The 17,239-nt window shown below is 39.3% G+C and overlaps 1 protein-coding gene across 2 annotated transcripts; it reads left to right on the top strand.

The window, feature by feature from the left end:
* Positions 1–3,494: 3,494 nt before the first annotated feature.
* On the top strand, positions 3,495–16,743 carry LOC149822048 (uncharacterized). Of its 2 annotated transcripts, none has more exons than XM_089980891.1 (8): positions 3,495–4,076; positions 4,346–4,441; positions 5,855–5,965; positions 6,050–6,359; positions 13,973–14,063; positions 15,000–15,327; positions 15,599–15,747; positions 16,021–16,743. In XM_089980891.1, the coding sequence occupies exons 1-8, from the start codon at positions 3,795–3,797 to the stop codon at positions 16,529–16,531; spliced, it is 1,878 nt and encodes a 625-aa protein (XP_089837017.1). In that variant the 5' UTR covers positions 3,495–3,794; the 3' UTR covers positions 16,532–16,743. The 2 variants fall into 2 exon arrangements, with proteins under 2 accessions (XP_089837017.1, XP_089837016.1); XM_089980890.1 differs by having other exon boundaries at positions 3,587–3,636; positions 3,788–4,076; positions 5,855–6,359.
* The last annotated feature ends 496 nt before the right edge of the window (positions 16,744–17,239 follow it).

Raw genomic sequence — 17,239 nt, forward strand, 5'->3', positions numbered from 1 at the left:
TATAGGGTTTGGTTCGGGTTGGGTCCGGGAAGGGAGGGCACTAGGGATGGCAGTGGACCGGGGCGGAGGTGGGGGACAAGGTCTCCACCCCGCCCCATTTCAAAATCCAAACCTTCATCCCAGCCTCCATCCTCGCACGGGGATGGATTTTAACCTCCATCCCCGTTTCATGTCCTCCATCCCTAGTCCAAACAGGGGCGGGGCCCCATTTCCCGTTAGTCTATAGTCATCCGTTAAAGGATTGGGGACGGGACGGGGCGGGGCGGGGATAGGGCGAGATGATGAAAAGGGTAAGTCCATCCCCGCCTCCGTCCCCACACGGAGATAGATTTTAACCTTCATCCCCGTTTCATGCCCTTCATCCCCGGTCCAAACGGGGCAAGGTAGGGCAGAGCCCAGTTGTCCCCCGGTCCACTGCCATCCCTAGAGGGCACCACTGAATTGGAGTGTCCTTGTATCATAAATTGGACCTATCAGTTAACAACCAGATAATAGATAACTTGAAAATAGTTATTAGTAATATAATATAAAATTGCAATTAAAATATGGAAAGATGTTTGTTACTTGTTTCAAACCAGGACAATGATACTGTTTGCTTTTCTGGGCCACGAAAGACTCTTTATATAAATCAAAATCCCAAGAAGAACATTGGGATGCTAATTCTCCGATAAATGAGAAATGGCAAATGAGAATCGGTTTCTCACCATTCCTTTCCTAATGTATGCTTAGATGTGCCAATGAGATCCATTCTCTCATGTGCATAAGAGTAGGAATCTCATAAAACATTGACGTTATTTTTTCTTACCTCTCTTTGGCATCCTAATTCTTCAAAAACAAATTTTCAAATCTCATTAGCATTATGCCCATGAACTTGGTGAGAAAGGCGATTTTTCCTTGGTAAAACAAACACATAAAAAAAATTATTCTCATGAATCATCAGCAGCAGTAAATTGATACTTGGTGGTCTCACATGCCTTACATAATTTACAGCTAGTACAGCCAAGGGGGGGAAATCACAAAGGAAATTTGCATTTTTGGCATTGAAAATTATGTGTTTGGCTTTCCCAATTCTTGATTTCCTGTCTTAGGACATGGAATCCTGGAAGTGTGTCTCAGTTCAACAACTGTAATTGCAACCTTACAACTTTTAAAAACATGAAACAAAACTTTCCAACCCTTGATTTGTCTTGCCTAAATGTGGAATATGTTTGCAAGTAGGTGTTTTAAGTCATTGTCATTGAAATGGTGATGAACATGTGTTTATTCTGCTATGTATATGCTATCAAATTCCAAAATCTTAACTTCCAACCTACATCACAATGATAGACTATCTAGGGGGCGTGTCATGGATGACACAAGTTGGGGCAAGTTATGACTCGTTGACATGTAAAGATATTATCTTAGGGCGTGCCCGATTCGAGGATCTGGAAGCCGAGAATTCGAAGTCCAACCCCTCCCCATCTGAATTCAAATCAATGGCACTCCATTCTATATCTCTCAAAACTGAGGATCTCATATCTGAGGCATAGTGACAAATATCACAAGATTTATGAAAATCTCGCAAGAAATCGCCTGAAAGTTTAAAACAGCAATTTTTTGCGAGATTTTAAAAATATCGCGAGATTTATGAAAAAACATAAATACTGTTATTTAAATGCGATATTTATGTTTTAAACATCTATTTATCATAAAAATTCATGTATTTTATTTTAAGTAATTTTTTATTAATATTTTTTATAAAATAAATACATTTAAAATTTTTTAATTTATTTTTTTATTGCCAAGTTTTTGCCAAAAAAATGCAAGATTTATGAAAAAATTTCAATTTCTTGCAAGTCTTTCAAAAACAAGATTTTGCCGGAAAAAGAAAAGAAACGTTTGTCACTATGATTCTTAGGTAACCTCTAAATTGAAATATAGCATTTGCAAAATTCAAGATTTTATGCTTGTGCCACATCAGATCCTCGGATCTAAGACCCAAGGCATTCAAACGCACCATTAAAGTTCTAAATAGATAATTCTAATGTTTTTGCCATAGGTTTTGTAGAAACACACATCCAAACTAAAGAAACAAGGAGAGAGAGGGGTTGATTGAGGTAGGAACATAAACTGTTGGATTCAGATCCGATGTGATCAAATACTGTATTCGACTAATTGGATGTTGGCTAAACGAATTCAAATTCAGATTCGGATTTGGACGGTGAAAAGTCCATATCAGATCCTTTCTTTTAATGCAAACAAATCTGTTCATTTCATATATTTGTCAGATTGGGTAGCAATAAATCAAAGCCATATCCTTATCCAATTATTTTGGATATGGATTTGGCTTACCAAATGCAACTGCACATGTTGGATAAAATCCGATTCATTGACATCCCTAGTTGGAGGGGACCTACCAAAGCAGCAATCATCTTTCTTTAACTGCCATATCAAGTTTGGATCACCTAAATATGTAATGTTTAAATTTTGCTGAGGAATTTGACAACTCCTTTATATTATTTGATTCAAAACCCTTGGTGTTGCTTTGGCCACTATACATTATGTCAGGGGTGCAAAATTGTTTCGAATTGGGGTGTTTAATCAAACTTGGAGTTCTAATCAATCAAGGGAGGCCAATAAAATGAGTAGGCCATTATAGACTTCAACCAACTTGAATACAACTTATTTTTCCTTTATTTTATTTTTTAGCATGTCAGTATCGTATCGTCAGAAAATTGATACGATACTGACATGAATCAGCTGTTTTTTAATAAATGTAAATAATAGTTTAATTTATTTGTTAATATTACTTTAATATTATTTTAATAGATTTAACACTATTTTTTAAATTTTTTTCCGCTTGTTTGGTAGGAGCTGTTAGTGCATGTCACCATGTGTTGGGACGTTGCAAGTTCAAAACCCAGTGGTATGTTGTGTAACTGGTGGGGATCTGCACATCACTTCCCATATCAAATCCATAAACACCCATCCCAGCTACCAGTTTCCAAACCTCTACCACCAATACCACCAAGGTAGTTTGACAAGTTTTTACCAAAGGAATTGACTCATATACCAACTCCTAGTTTCCAAACAGAGCCACAAGGGAATACACATTTGGAAATCAATTAGTCGCATTCTTTCAACTATCTAAACTATCCCACTACAACAAAAGTGTTTTTATCATGTTAATAACACGATAAAGGTGCAGTATTTTCAAAATATGTGATATTATAAAAATAACATTTTTTTCAAAATAATGTCGGCGACTATGTCTAATTTTCAAAATAATTTCGGCCGTAATATGTCCAAAGTAGGGGTAATATTTGTGACTGCTCTTCACGGTGGGTCCCACAAAAGACCACCATGCATGGGTTGGGTCCCGAGACAAACACCTTGACTTGGCTCGAGCCTAGCTTGAGTTGCTTAGCCAAGGTGGGCTAATATCCTATCTCCGTTTGTCTCTTCCTGCTACTGAATAGAGAGAGCCCTTCGCTTAAACCCTAAACCCTCTGGTCTTGGGCAAGGGGCTTCGGTGACTTGCCCTAAACTATCTCCCTCCCCCCACGAAGGGAGAAAAACCGTTGTTTCCCCTCCTCCGCGAGATCCCCACGACACCAAAACCCTCGACTCCGAACCTTTTTTGATGCAGTAATTTTGGTGAAAATCCAATTATTTTTTTCATTGTTTTGGGGGGGTTCCATTAGTTGGGTGTTCTTTGTTGCTCAATAATCGATTTAGTTCACGCCGTTTCGGCGAGGTGGTGCCTCAGAAATCGAAAGTTTAAGGGTTTTTTGCTTTGTGGGTATAGCGAAAAGATGGCTAAGGCGCGCGCCGTAGGGTTGGTTTCTGCGTTGGCGTCGGCTTCTTTGGTCATGGAACCGGCCTTTGCAGACAGCACTTTCCAATTCCCTCCGTTTTCTTCCGCCTCTTCCGCCCCTCAGGCACCGCCCAACCCGCCTCCGGCGGAGACGCCGAAGGAAGAAACACGCGTTCGGAACGATAACCCGAGGACTACCGCGGCGGGGTTCGATCCGGAAGCGCTGGAGCGAGGAGCCAAAGCGTTGAGAGAGATCAACATTGCGCGCGACGCCAAGAAGGTCTGTATTTTTCATGGAGTTCTGTATTTTCGCATACTTTAACTTCCTTTTATGGCTATACTGAAACCAAAGGAAGTTTGATCTTTGTTTCGGTTGTCTTAATCATGAAATACTGTATTAATCACCGCGTTTTTTTCCCTGTTATGTGTTATCCTGTGTACAGGTGGTAGAGTCTCAGGAAGTTTGAATTTTGATCTTGGTGTTTTACTTTTCGATGCTAAATGGTGTTCTTTTTGGCTTGTTGGTTTGATCTTTTTATATATGTTTAGGTGTTTGAGCTAATGAGGAAGCAAGAAGAAACAAGGCAGTCTGAATTGGCTGTGAAGAAATCAGAGTTTCAAGCAATGCAAGCTCAATATGAGACTGTAAGCTCAGTGAAATCTTTACAGTTTTTTGTTTTTACAAAGAAGACATCTGTACTCGCATGTTTATATTTTTATGTTCATGTAGGAGTGAGGCATGACTTATTTTTTTGGTTATTTCTTTGAATGCGTATCTTTATATAATCCGAAGAGATAATGATTACTTAACAACCATGTTTCTCACATGATGGTTGTGTGATTTTTGTCTAATTTGCAGCAGAAAAATCACTCATTCGCTACTTTATTTATTTAATTGCATGTACTTATATTCTTTTTAATCTTAAAGTTCTGTTTGCGTTTGGCATATATCATACGCACATCATACAACACTATCACGTATTAGTGTCACTGCTGTATTCTATGAACATCCTTAGTACCAGTTCTTGTTTTTCTGTCATTTGTGTTGCTTGGTAGCTTGACAATGTGAAAAAATGGCAAGGGCAGTTCCTTCTTACAGTTTCCCATAACGGTATTGTACTCATGTCATACCTGTACTAGGTTGGGACAACTGGGTTTCTAACTTAACTTGATCAATTTTATCTATCTTATGTTCCAACGAATGTGTAGTCTACACTCAGTGTCAAAAGTGTCTATTTGTTGTTCATTATTTGTTTGTCAACTTTGGCACGTTTTAGACTTTTCGTTCACAATTGATAGTTGATACCTTTATATTTGGAGCAGTTTATAAAAACAACATGTTTGTGCATTTCCATGTGTTTTGACCATGGTTGCCAGTCGAGGAAGCGGGAGCGGGAGCGGGAGCGGGAGCTGGAAGCGACGCGGGAATCGAGGCACTTTCAAAATTTTAGGAAGCAGGAAGCGTGGGACGACTTAGGAGCGAATCAGGAAGCATCTCGTAAGCGACCTAGGAAGTGAACCGGAAGCGACCTAGGAAGTGAGGGGGAAGCGAAAAAGAGAAAAAAAAAACAAAAATAAAAATACAAAAAAAAAGGGGAAGCAAGGGGGAAGCCCATAAAAGGGAAGCGCACTTCCCCCCCAAAAAGCATGCTTCCCAGCGCATTTCGGAAGCGTGATGTTTTGCGCTTCCGAAACGCGCTTCCCCGGTTACCTAGGTGTTTTTGGTAACTCTGGTTTTGACCTTCATGCCTGCGACATGCCCCATATCACACCCATTTGACCTAGGCACAAGGCTGTGGATATCAAATTTGTCTGAACTGTTTGGCTCCAGATCTTACTATTTTCAAGTTGGCAAACACAATGTATTTGTTTATTGTTATATTATTTATTCCAGTATTTTGGGAAATATAGAGAAGGCTAATGAAAAAACATGCATGACACTTGAATATTGAGTTTTGCAGAAATTCCTTGCTTTAGCGATACTTTTCATTATGTGTTTGAAAATCAGGACTATTTTTTTTTAATTGATCTTGTTACTGGTGTTCCATGTTCTTGTAGGAGAGGCAACGTGTAATATATGATGAGCAGAAAAAATTAGTTCAACAGCAGGCACAAACAAAAGCACAAATGGCTCGCTATGAGGATGAGCTAGCAAGAAAAAGAATGCAGGTTTGCCTTCAGGAGATTTTATCACCTTGTACTCTTGTTTGTACGTTTGGTTGCCTTATCTGGATGCTTACTTTACACATGCAGGCAGAGAATGAAAGTCAGAGAGCTAGGAACCAAGAACTTGTGAAAATGCAAGAGGAATCAGCCATAAGGCTGGAGCAAGCTCGCCGTGCTACAGAAGAACAGATTCATGCCCAACGCCGTCAAACAGATAGAGAGCGAGCAGAGATAGAGCGTGAAACTATTCGAGTGAGAGCTATGGCAGAAGCAGAAGGGAGAGCCCATGAAGCAAAATTATCTGAAGAGGTAAATAGGCGGATGCTCGTAGAAAGAGCCAGTGCAGAACGAGAGAAGTGGGTTGCAGCTATAAACACAACTTTTGATCATATTGGAGGTGCAAGGCGCTAAAATCTATTTAAAGTTGGTTCACATATAGAGGGGTTAATGTGTTGCTAGTCTTCTTTAGCAAGGAAAAAAAGAAATAGAATAAGAATAGAAGCATATGTGACACATAATAATTCAACTTTTAGTGTGCATATGATTTGGGTTCTGTATGAGTTCTTAATATCATATTTTTTTTTGTTCTGAAGGAAGAGTTCTTAAGATTGTCTTGTTGATCCTCATATGGCCAACCTAGTTGCTCTGCATTTGTCCCCATTCTTGCATTGTTATGCATACCATCTGTCACTTGTGGTGATGCGTACTTCTAATAAACGATGTTGCAAACCATCTTGGCTTTAATTTAACCGCCCTTTTTTTCAGTTAACCATTTGTGGGAAGCGTGTTCCCTACTGTGTGTTGCACTTTCTTGGAGTTGACCAAATGATTGAATGGAAGGCTTCCCTACAATGTTTTTTTCAAATTACATTTGATAGAAAGATTGGAAGCAGGTATTAGGGGAATCAGTGGAGATGATAGTGGCTAGGTTGGGCTCACTCTGACAAATGTTTAATCTTGACAAAAATCAAGGCGTTTCTTCTTGGATTTTTTATTTTATTTTATAGATCTATGTCATAGAATGTGCCTGCAAATATTATTGTCTTTAGCATCATTCGAGGAAAAAATAATTCTTCATGGATTATATGCATGATATATCTCGTAGGAGACACATGTCCTACTTGGCTCACCTGTATATATATATATATATATATTAAACTTTTAGCTGTGGGTTTTTTATACAGGAAAAACCGACAGTTAATTGAGGTTCTCACTATTTTTTAGCACTAATCTTCCAGGTAACTGGAATATATATATATATATATATAAACTTTTAGCTGTGGCATTTTTATACAGGAAAAGCAGACATTTAATTGATGTTGTCACTAATTTTTGGCACTAATCTTCCGGGTAACTGGAATATGTTTACCAGCAAAACATGTTTGCTGGTATGAACCAAGATTTTCATAGTTTTATTTTATATTTATTTTTTTCTAAAATTTCACTGTACGGATAGATGCTTGGTTTTATAGAAACCGACTCTTGGATCATCCGATTAAGATGTATAAGAAGAATCCTTTAAGGCTTGAAAATCGACGGCTCAGAATTTTCGTAAATGATCAAGCATAAAAATCACATTTCTTGATCAGATTACGATGATCCAACAATTGATTCCCAGCAAATGGGCCACGCCGAATGCATCTGCAGGTTTAGATTTGCAAAAAGAGCGTCGGAAATGCCTAGTTCATACCAGTAAACATGTTTTTCTGGTAAACATATTCCATTTTCCCCTGATCTTCCTAATCTGTCTTTTAAGTTTCATTCTAGAGTAGTTAGTTTTATTTAAAACTTGGAGTTGGTTAAGATTTCTGTAACTACTTAACTTACTAGTGATTACTGAATTAGTTGTTCCTATGGCAGTGCAAAGCCTGTAGAGCAGGGGTTTGAATATCAATAATGACTGTATTTAAGAGAATTATTGATTATGCAAATTTTGATGTTGAATCATTGCATCCACAACTATTTCTCATGAGGGATGCCTGATCCATGTTAACAAATGTTACTGAACACTTGCCAATCATTTTTTTGTGGAAATTTGGAAAAATACGAGGTTGGGAAGGGGGAAGGGTGTCTTAGAATTCCACCTTATTTCCTTCATTGAGAAAACGAGAGAGAGAGAGAGAAAGAGAGAGAGACGAAAAAAAAAGGTTACGAGAAGGGGGTTGCGGCTCACGATTTCTTCATCATAGAAATCGTGACCTAATGTTAATATAAATACACTTAAGTGTACACAGTGGTTCGGGTCGGGTCTGGTGTATTATCCGAACCCGGATACAAATAAAAACATACAATAAAAACAAACTTATACAGGAATGGAATTCGGGTCTGGTACAGGATCCAGACCCGAAACACTATTCACCTTTTTCACCCCCCCTCAAGTTGATCATGGTTATGGACCATGCACAACTTGCCTTTAAGCGACCGAAAACGATCCTTGGTTAACCTTTTCGTAAATAGGTCCGCAACTTGTCTTTCAGTATTGACGAACTCGGGCTCAATCTTTTTTTCTTCAACTTTCTGTCTCACAAAGTGTTGGTCAATCTCAATGTGCTTAGCACGACTCTGATGTACTGGATTGAATGACATGTTTATAGCACTTTGGTTGTCACATAGCAAGATAGTGTGAGAGATCTTTTCTCCTACTTCAGTCAATAAATGTCTGATCCATGTAACTTCGGCAGTAGCAGTAGCCATAGATCTATACTCAGCCTCTGTACTCGATCTAGCGATAGCCTTTTGCTTTCTACTGCTCCAGAAGACTAAATTTCTTCCAATGAAGATACAATGTCCTGATGTAGATCTTCGTTCATCAGGATCTCCTGCCCAGTCTGCATCACAATATACAGTGAGTCTATGATCATCTTTGCCATATGGCTGTGGTGAGTATGTCAATCCATCCCCAATAGTCCCTTTCAGATATCTAAGGATTCTCTTGACGACTTCCATATGTCCAGTACGTGGCGCATGCATAAATTGAGACACTTGATTGACTGAATAAACAATATCAGGTCTAATGAATATGAGGTACTGTAACATTCGTATTATGCTTCGATACCTGGTGGGGTCATCACACAGATTTCCATCATGAGCGCTAAGTTTTTGATGAAGCACGCTCGAAGTTCCCCGAGGTTTGCAGTCTTTCATGCCTGCCTTGCTGAGAACATCTACGGTGTACTTGTGTTGAGTGAGTGTCAAGCCATGAGCCTGATTATCAATTTCTACACCAAGAAAATAGCGTAGAGCTCCAAGATCTTTCATTTTGAACCTCTGACCTAGTAAGTCTTTTACTTCTTGAATGTGGGCCGCAGAGTTTCCTGTGATAACAATATCATCGACATATATCAATAACAGAGTGGTCACAGTCTGACTTCTGAAAATAAACAATGTGTGGTCCAGCATGGAACGTGAAAATCCATGTTTCTGAATCTCTAGTGAGAAACTGTCAAACCAAGAGCGAGATACTTGCTTCAGACCATAGATAGCTCTTTTTAACCTGCACACATGAGTTTTACAATTTTGTTCTTGATATCCAAGGGGTTGCTCCATGTACACTTCCTCCTTCAAGTCCCCATGCAAGAAAGCATTTTTTACATCAAGCTGACTCAACTTCCATCCATGTTCAACAGCCAGAGAAATAATAATTCGAATTGTTCTCATTCTTACAACTGGACTAAAGGTCTCATCATAGTCTTGCCCTGCTTCTTGAGTGAATCCTTTTGCCACGAGCCTTGCCTTGTATCGTTCGATGGTTCCATCTGGCTTGTACTTTATCTTGTAGACCCATTTACATCCGACAACATTTTTGTCAGGTGGTCTGAGAACAACTTCCCAGGTTCCTCATTCATGGCTTCTACCCACTTGGTAGAAGTGGCTGACTGATAGTACATAGTGGGCTCATCTTCCTTATTAAGAGCAGTTAAAAAGAGTTGAAGATCTAAGGAGAAGTTGTTATAGCTAACCCACCTGTCAATGAGATGTCGTACGCGGCTTGATTTTCTTACCTCAAGAGTGTGAGAAGGATTCAAATTGCTGACTGAGACATGATCTGAATGGCTTGATGTTGTCGGTCTCTGTCTAGAATAGACAATGCCTTTGTATCTGTCCGGTACTTTCTCTGAATTCTGTGGCCCCGACGTCTCAGTGTTCTCAGACATCTCTTCTTCTTGCTGCACACAATCTGATGAACATGCTTCATTGGAGCCAGCAAAAAGTTCTGAACTCAACCAAGGATAATAAACTTCAGTTGGTATATTCGTTGCATCAGCTCTGTCATCAAAATTTTGTTCATCAAAGACAACATTTCTTGAGATTCTGATACGTTTGTTGGTGGGATCATAACACCGATATCCTTTGTAGTCATCTGCGTATCCTGCAAACCTATACTTCTGGGCCTTGTCGTGAAACTTGTTTCTCAGGGACCGATCAATATGCACATAGCAAACACATCCAAAAACACGCAGATCATGATAACTAGGATGAGCTCCAAAGAGACAGTGATAAGGAGACTTATTTTTCAGAACAACCATGGGCAGTCTATTTCTCACATGCACGGCAGAATGAAAAGCTTCTGTCCATAGGTTGATGGGAAGATTGCTGTCATGAAGCATACTCATGGCACTTTCAACAATATGTCTATGTTTTCGTTCAACAATGTCATTTTGTTGAGGAGTGTGAGGACAGGACACCCTCATTCCTATTCCGTTATTTCGAAGAAAAGAAATAAAATCACGGGATGAGAATTCCCCACCTCCATCACATTGGAAAAATTGAATAGACTCAGAAATTGATTTTTGACCAAGGAAAGGAAATTTTGAAACAAAGAGAAGACTTCTGACTTATTTTTTATGAAATATATCCAAGTGTATCGAGAATAACTATCAACAAAGATTAGATAATATCTGCTTCCAGACCCAGAGACAATTGGGGCAGGTCCCCACACATCAGAACAAATAATCTCAAAAGGTTTTGAAGCTCTCTTATTAATGGAATGAAAAGGCAATACATTAGTCTTACATGAAAGACAACTAGAACATTTATGACTACTCTCATCCCCATTAAGTCTTTCTTTTGGAATGAGATTATTGAAAACAAGTTTCTCAATAAAATGACTCCAACAATGTCCTAACCGACTATGCCATAAGAATGGCTTATTACATTCAGAGATACTAAAAACACTGGAAGAAGAGGATGAACACAACTCTAATGAAGGCTTCGAAATCAGGTGAGCAGGGCGAACATCATGACATGGAGCTTCTTCAAAGACATACATGTTGCCTCGTCTCTTTCCTTCAGCGAATGTTTTCCTCGTGCGTAGGTCCTTGACCTGCACAGAGAAGGGAGTGAATTCAACTGAAGCATTATTATCATCAATAAGTTTAGAGACGGAGACAATATTTTTCTTAATGTCAGGAGCATAAAGAACATCAGAAAGGGTAAGAGTGGAATGTGACATGGGAATGACAGTCTTTCCAACATGAGAAACAGGATGGTGGGATCCGTCTCCAATGACAATCTTATTTTTTCCGAAATAAGGAATGGGGTTAGAAATTTTACTTGCATCGTCGGTTATATGAGTTGCTGCCCCTGAATCGACAAACCATGTGCCTTCATCACTCTGCTTCAATTTTAACTCTGACAAGGCCGATATCAACAAATCTTTAATCTCTCCACTGTCTTTGGTATTTGTGAACTTTCTTTTGGTTTCTGTCTGCGGACCCTTTCCTTTATTATCTGGATTATGCCAACAATTCGCCTTGATATGCCCCTTCTTGTTACAAAAGAAGCAAGTAGGAATGAATCTTGGTCCCTGCGCATGAGCTGACATGTTTGGAGTGGGAAGCAAACCACGCCTTTCGTGTCCACTTCGCCTTTGTCCTCCTCGTCCCCGTCCTCTACCATAAGTCACTCCTGTAGTCAAAACTTCTTGAGTATTTGGATGATTATGAGTTTCTTCAGAGAATCCCTTCAGAGTCATCTCATGCTGGATCAATTTGGCTTGTAACTCATCGAAGGTGGGAAGAACAAGAAGGCACAATAGTGATGTAACTATCATATTGTAGTCAGATCCCAATTCACTCAGAGTTTGTTGCACCATGTCATTATCACTAACGGCACACCCTATAACTGCAAGTTGGTCTGTGATAATCTTTATCTTGTTCAAATATTCCATGATGGTCATAGAATCTTTTCTTAGCAATTGAAATTCCCTTTTTAGAAAAAACACTCTTGCTTGAGAAACCTGCGAATACGTTTGAACCAGTCGTTCCCAGAGTTGTAGCGCTGTACAGTTGTCAGGAATGGCAACGAGAATCTTTTCAGACAGAGTTGATGTGATGTATGCAACAACTGATTGATCTTTCCTTTCCCAATTGAGAAATTCAACATTTTTGACAAACACGATTGAACTCGCCCCTTGGTCATTTTTTTCTTCTCTCGGGATAAATTCGGGTGGGACTGAAGTGGTTCCATCCAGGTGACCTAAGAGGCCTTGACTCCTTATGAAAGGAATAATTTGTCTCTTCCAAATCAAGAAATTTGAGGTGTTTAACTTTTCAGAAACAAGCTGGTTGAGAAAACTTGAAGAAATGTTTGATTGAGAGTGATAAGAATTCATTGAGAATTAGAAACAACTGAAGTATCTACAAAAATCTACAAAAATTCTAACCTTTTTTTTTTTTTTTTGGGGGGGGGGGGGTGAAAACAGAAGGTCGTAAATGGACAAAATCAGTCAGAGGATGCAGGAACGCAGGTTCAACTTGTGAGAACTGCTATTCAACGATGTGTGAAAAACACCTTCACACGTTAAATATATTTGCAGAAATAAGAATCAGAACAGTAAACATATATTTGAATGTGCAAGTACGAGAAGAAGGGTGGACCCAATAAGATCGAACAGGCAATATCAATGAAAGAAACAGGAATCGTGATTGGTCTGGTGTTTCACGTGAGTCGATTTCAGCGATTCACGTGAAACACAGCCACTCACGTTACGGTTTGGATTAGCGTGAACAGAATTCACGTGAGGCTCAGATCCAAGAGAGAGACAGACCCACTTGAGGTTTGGGTGCACAGTATAATTCAGAAAAGAGAAGAAGAATGAGGGAAGAAGAGGAGAAAAGAAGAAGAGTAGATAAGGGGTAAAAAAAATTAAAAATTCGATTGAATATCAGAACTTGTTTAGAAGAGATGAGGGCTTCAGATTGGCTGTTGATGGGTTCAGCTGAAGAAGATGGAGAGGACTCGCTGAAGAGGTTGTTGATGGGCTCGGCTGAAGATGGAGAGGACTCGCTGAAGGAGCTGTTGATGGGTTCGACTGAAGGAGATGAAGGTGGCTCGCTGAAAGAAGAAGAAGAAGCCGAGTCGCACCTCACGAGAACCCTTTCCGGCCCTTAGGCAGATCTCTGCTCTGATACCATCTTAGAATTCCACCTTCTTTCCTGCATTGAGAAAACGAGAGAGAGAGAGAGAGACGAAAAAAAAAGGTTACGAGAAGGGGGCTGCGGCTCACGATTTCTTCATCATAGAAATCGTGACCTAATGTTAATATAAATACACTTAAGTGTACACAGTGGTTCGGGTCGGGTCTGGTGTATTATCCGAACCCAGATACAAATAAAAACATATAATAAAACAGACTTATACAGGAATGGAATTCGGGTCTGGTACAGGATCCAAACCCGAAACACTATTCACCTTTTCAGGGTGGACATGAAGTTGGTAATTGGCAAATGCAAATTCATTATTCATGAGTGTCTTTTTTGTAAATTCTTAACTAAGAATGTTGAAAATTTCAGAGCATTGGTTTCACATCTCTACCTTAAAATCAAAGAAACTTAAATTGTGTTCTTTTATTCTTTCAGAGTAAACTTGGGAGCTGGGAAAATTTAGTTTTGTAGTACCTGAATTCATTTTGTATTTTCTTGATTTTTTTCAGTTAAATTTTTTCCAATCAAGAACATGTACCAACTATAATCTGTCTTTTACATTTGGGTTCTCCTTTTTCTTTCTTAGGTGGTTTGCATGCTATATTGACGGACCAGAATAAACTGATTGTTGCTGTTGGAGGAATAACTGCACTTGCAGCTGGAGTTTACACTACCAGGTTTTCTCTCGAGTTCTTTTTCCATTATTTATTGTTGGAAGCCAAATCATGTTTTTCCAACTTATCTGTGGTATTTGTGAGTTGCTGTTTGTTAATTGGTTGTCACAGGCTGTCTGTGTTGATTTGTTAACTAACCTATGTGTGTTTTCTCATCCTCTAATACTGCATGTCAAGAATTAAATATACATTTGCATGTAAAATAGGGCTGTCAATTGGGTCAGTTCTAATTCAGATCCGACCTGCTTTGGTTTCCTTTACTCATTATCTGGACATGCAAGATGAGTCAGTTTAGCCATTTAGGTCAGGTTGGTTTGGAACTAGATCCTGTTTTGCCATTCTTTGGTCTGATTTCAATGACCAGATGCTGTCCATCAGAAATCTGGCGCACTTGCTGTTGCAATATAGAATGCTTTGGGACAAAGCTCTGGGGCTGTGAATTTCCTTGTTGATTTGAGATAATTGGCATCTAGCATTGCACTGTACTATAGGTTTCATGGTATAAAAAGGGTTAGAGTTTATGGCCCCCAGGCTCAACAGCACTTGTCTAATATGCAGAGTTTTGTCCAACTTGAAGCTTGAATTCAGTCTCTAGCTGTTTCCGGGCTTCTTATAGGAATAACTACTGCAGGCTTTTGCCCCTTGCTGGGCTTTAGGGTTATAATCACATTTTGTATCTGCCTCTATCTTCAGCAGGGTGCATGCTTTGTCGTAGTTCCGGCGAACTGCATGAATTTTAGCCACCAATAAAAGATTTCTCAGAGTTTCGGAACTCTCAGTTACTAGCAAAGTGCTGTTGGGCTTCTGTAAGCGTAAATTGCAGTAATAGTCGCATAGATAGGCCCCAGTGCTAGAATTCTCTTTTGCTTTGCTTTTTGCAATAATGTGCTGAAATTTTCCAATTGAATTCTACTCGAAGTGCTTACTCTTTTAATGCAGAGAAGGTGCAAGAGTGGTTTGGAGCTATGTTGATCGAATATTAGGACAGCCATCTTTGATTAGGGAGTCCTCCAGAGGGAAATACCCATGGTCTGGGTTGTTTTCCCGTGCGATGAGCTACTTGACCAAGAAAGGAAATAACCCAGGGAAAAATGGAAATGGTTTTGGTGACGTTATCCTCAACCCTTCTCTGCATAAAAGAATTGAACAGCTTGCTGGCGCCACCACAAACACAAAAGCTCATCAAGCACCATTTCGTAACATGCTCTTTTATGGTCCTCCAGGAACAGGAAAAACTATGGCTGCTAGGGAGCTTGCCAAGAAGTCGGTATGAGTTTCTTTGTGCCTTGAACTTTTTGAGGAACCAATCTGCTGTTGTATTTGATTGGGTTCACGTCTAAATAACTGATTTTGATTGATTTGTTCAAGTTGGTACTGCTGGATCAACCAAAACACCAACTTGTTTTCCTCAAGTCTGTGCAACTACCGGCACAGTTTAGGGGCAAGTGACACTAGCAACTATTGTAGCTTTCATGTCCTCAACTGTTGAAATGTTGACAACTATTGTAGCTTTCTGAAACATCTATGTGCATATTCAGGGGTTGGATTATGCATTAATGACTGGTGGAGATGTCGCACCTTTAGGTTCACAGGCTGTTACCAAGATACATCAGTTGTTTGATTGGGCCAAGAAATCACGTAAAGGGTTGTTGCTTTTCATTGATGAAGCTGATGCATTCTTGTGCGAGTAAGTGTGATATCTTATGCCCTTGGTTGTGTATTTTATGATGGGTGCACATTTTTTTTCCTGCTAAAAAGTTACTTTGTATTTGTTATTAATTATCATTAGTGATGATTCGACTCTCAGAGTCACCATTTTCTTGAATTAACAATTTTGTATAGATTGTTTTTTTTAAACAAATTAGAAAGGTGAAGAAAAGGTAGGTCTCTGCTGTTACTATTTTTTCACCTGATCATGGATTCACTGAAGAAAGCCAATTTCTGCCATTCACCATTGCAGACGTAACAAGACTCATATGAGTGAGGCCCAACGCAGTGCTCTCAATGCCCTCTTGTTCCGGACGGGCGATCAGTCAAAAGACATAGTCCTGGCACTAGCCACAAATCGTCCCGGTGATCTTGATTCTGCCATTGCTGATCGCATTGACGAGGTCCTGGAATTTCCCCTGCCAGGAGAAGAAGAACGCTTCAAATTAATCAAACTCTACTTAGACAAGTATATTGCTCAGGCTGGTGACAAGAAAATGGGTTTATTATCTCTCCTTCAGAGACAGCAACAGAAAATACAGATCAAGGGTGTATCCGACGAAGTGATTCGTGAGGCCGCTCTTAAAACAGAGGATTTTTCTGGCCGAGAGATCGCAAAACTTATGGCTAGTGTTCAAGCTGCTGTTTATGGAAGCTCTGTGTGTGAACTTGATGCTGCCCTCTTCAGAGAGGTAGTAGATTATAAGGTTGCAGAGCATCAACAAAGGAGAAAACTTGCTGAAGAGGGGTCTGCTTCAGTTTAACATACAATTATACATTGTAGTACACCTTAGCTTTTCCAAGCTTGACAATGGCAGGTATATTTATGGGTAAGCAGGTGAGTAGCTGCTTACTGGTATTCCTTGTGCTTCTTATTTTCTTCATTATTTCCCATTTGTGGGATTTTTTTTTTTGGATTTTGGTTAAAAAGTTCTGTTATATCTCACTTATCATCATCCCCTTCTCTTTTGTTAAACAAGTTACTGTAATTCCAAATTCGTAAGAAATATGTACCCTTTGGTTTCTGATGATGGTCAGAGCAGAGTGCTGATATGCTTACTGGTTTACACTGCCAGGAAAGCCACAGCAAGTATGGCAGGCTTAGCCAGCACGATTTGGTCTCTGATCTCAGGGGTGGTTTTTTCCATTCTTCATTGCAAAAAAAAGAGGCAAAACAAAATATGAGTAGTCTGCCTGTATCTACAGTGATAAGTGGATAACCAATCAGAGATATTAGAATATTAACCCCTTGACTTATGGCGTTTCCAATAAGTAATTGATGGACATTTTTGTTAGTTCAGTGTGTGATCCGACAGATTTAGCAAAATAACAGAGTCCGTGTATTAATTTAATGGCAAAAGGAACAGTTAGTAGAAAAGAAAAATGAAAGAAAATAAATTCTGAAATTTCCTGTGGCATGTTTTTCATGTGTTTTTAACGTATTCTTAAAGAACGTTACTAAACTGCTGCTC

Source organism: Nuphar pumila, chromosome 11 (genome assembly GCF_984573655.1).
Source record: "Nuphar pumila chromosome 11, dmNupPumi1.hap1.1, whole genome shotgun sequence".
Classification (NCBI taxonomy): domain Eukaryota; kingdom Viridiplantae; phylum Streptophyta; class Magnoliopsida; order Nymphaeales; family Nymphaeaceae; genus Nuphar; species Nuphar pumila.

Excerpts from the sequence above, each read along its gene's own strand:
- LOC149822048 (XM_089980890.1), top strand. The coding sequence starts at position 3,795 with ATGGCTAAGGCGCGCGCCGTAGGGTTGGTTTCTGCGTTGGCGTCGGCT. Across the intron at positions 6,360-13,972 it reads AACTTTTGATCATATTGGAG|GTGGTTTGCATGCTATATTG; the intron begins GTGCAAGGCGCT and ends TTTCTTTCTTAG. Across the intron at positions 14,064-14,999 it reads GCTGGAGTTTACACTACCAG|AGAAGGTGCAAGAGTGGTTT; the intron begins GTTTTCTCTCGA and ends CTTTTAATGCAG.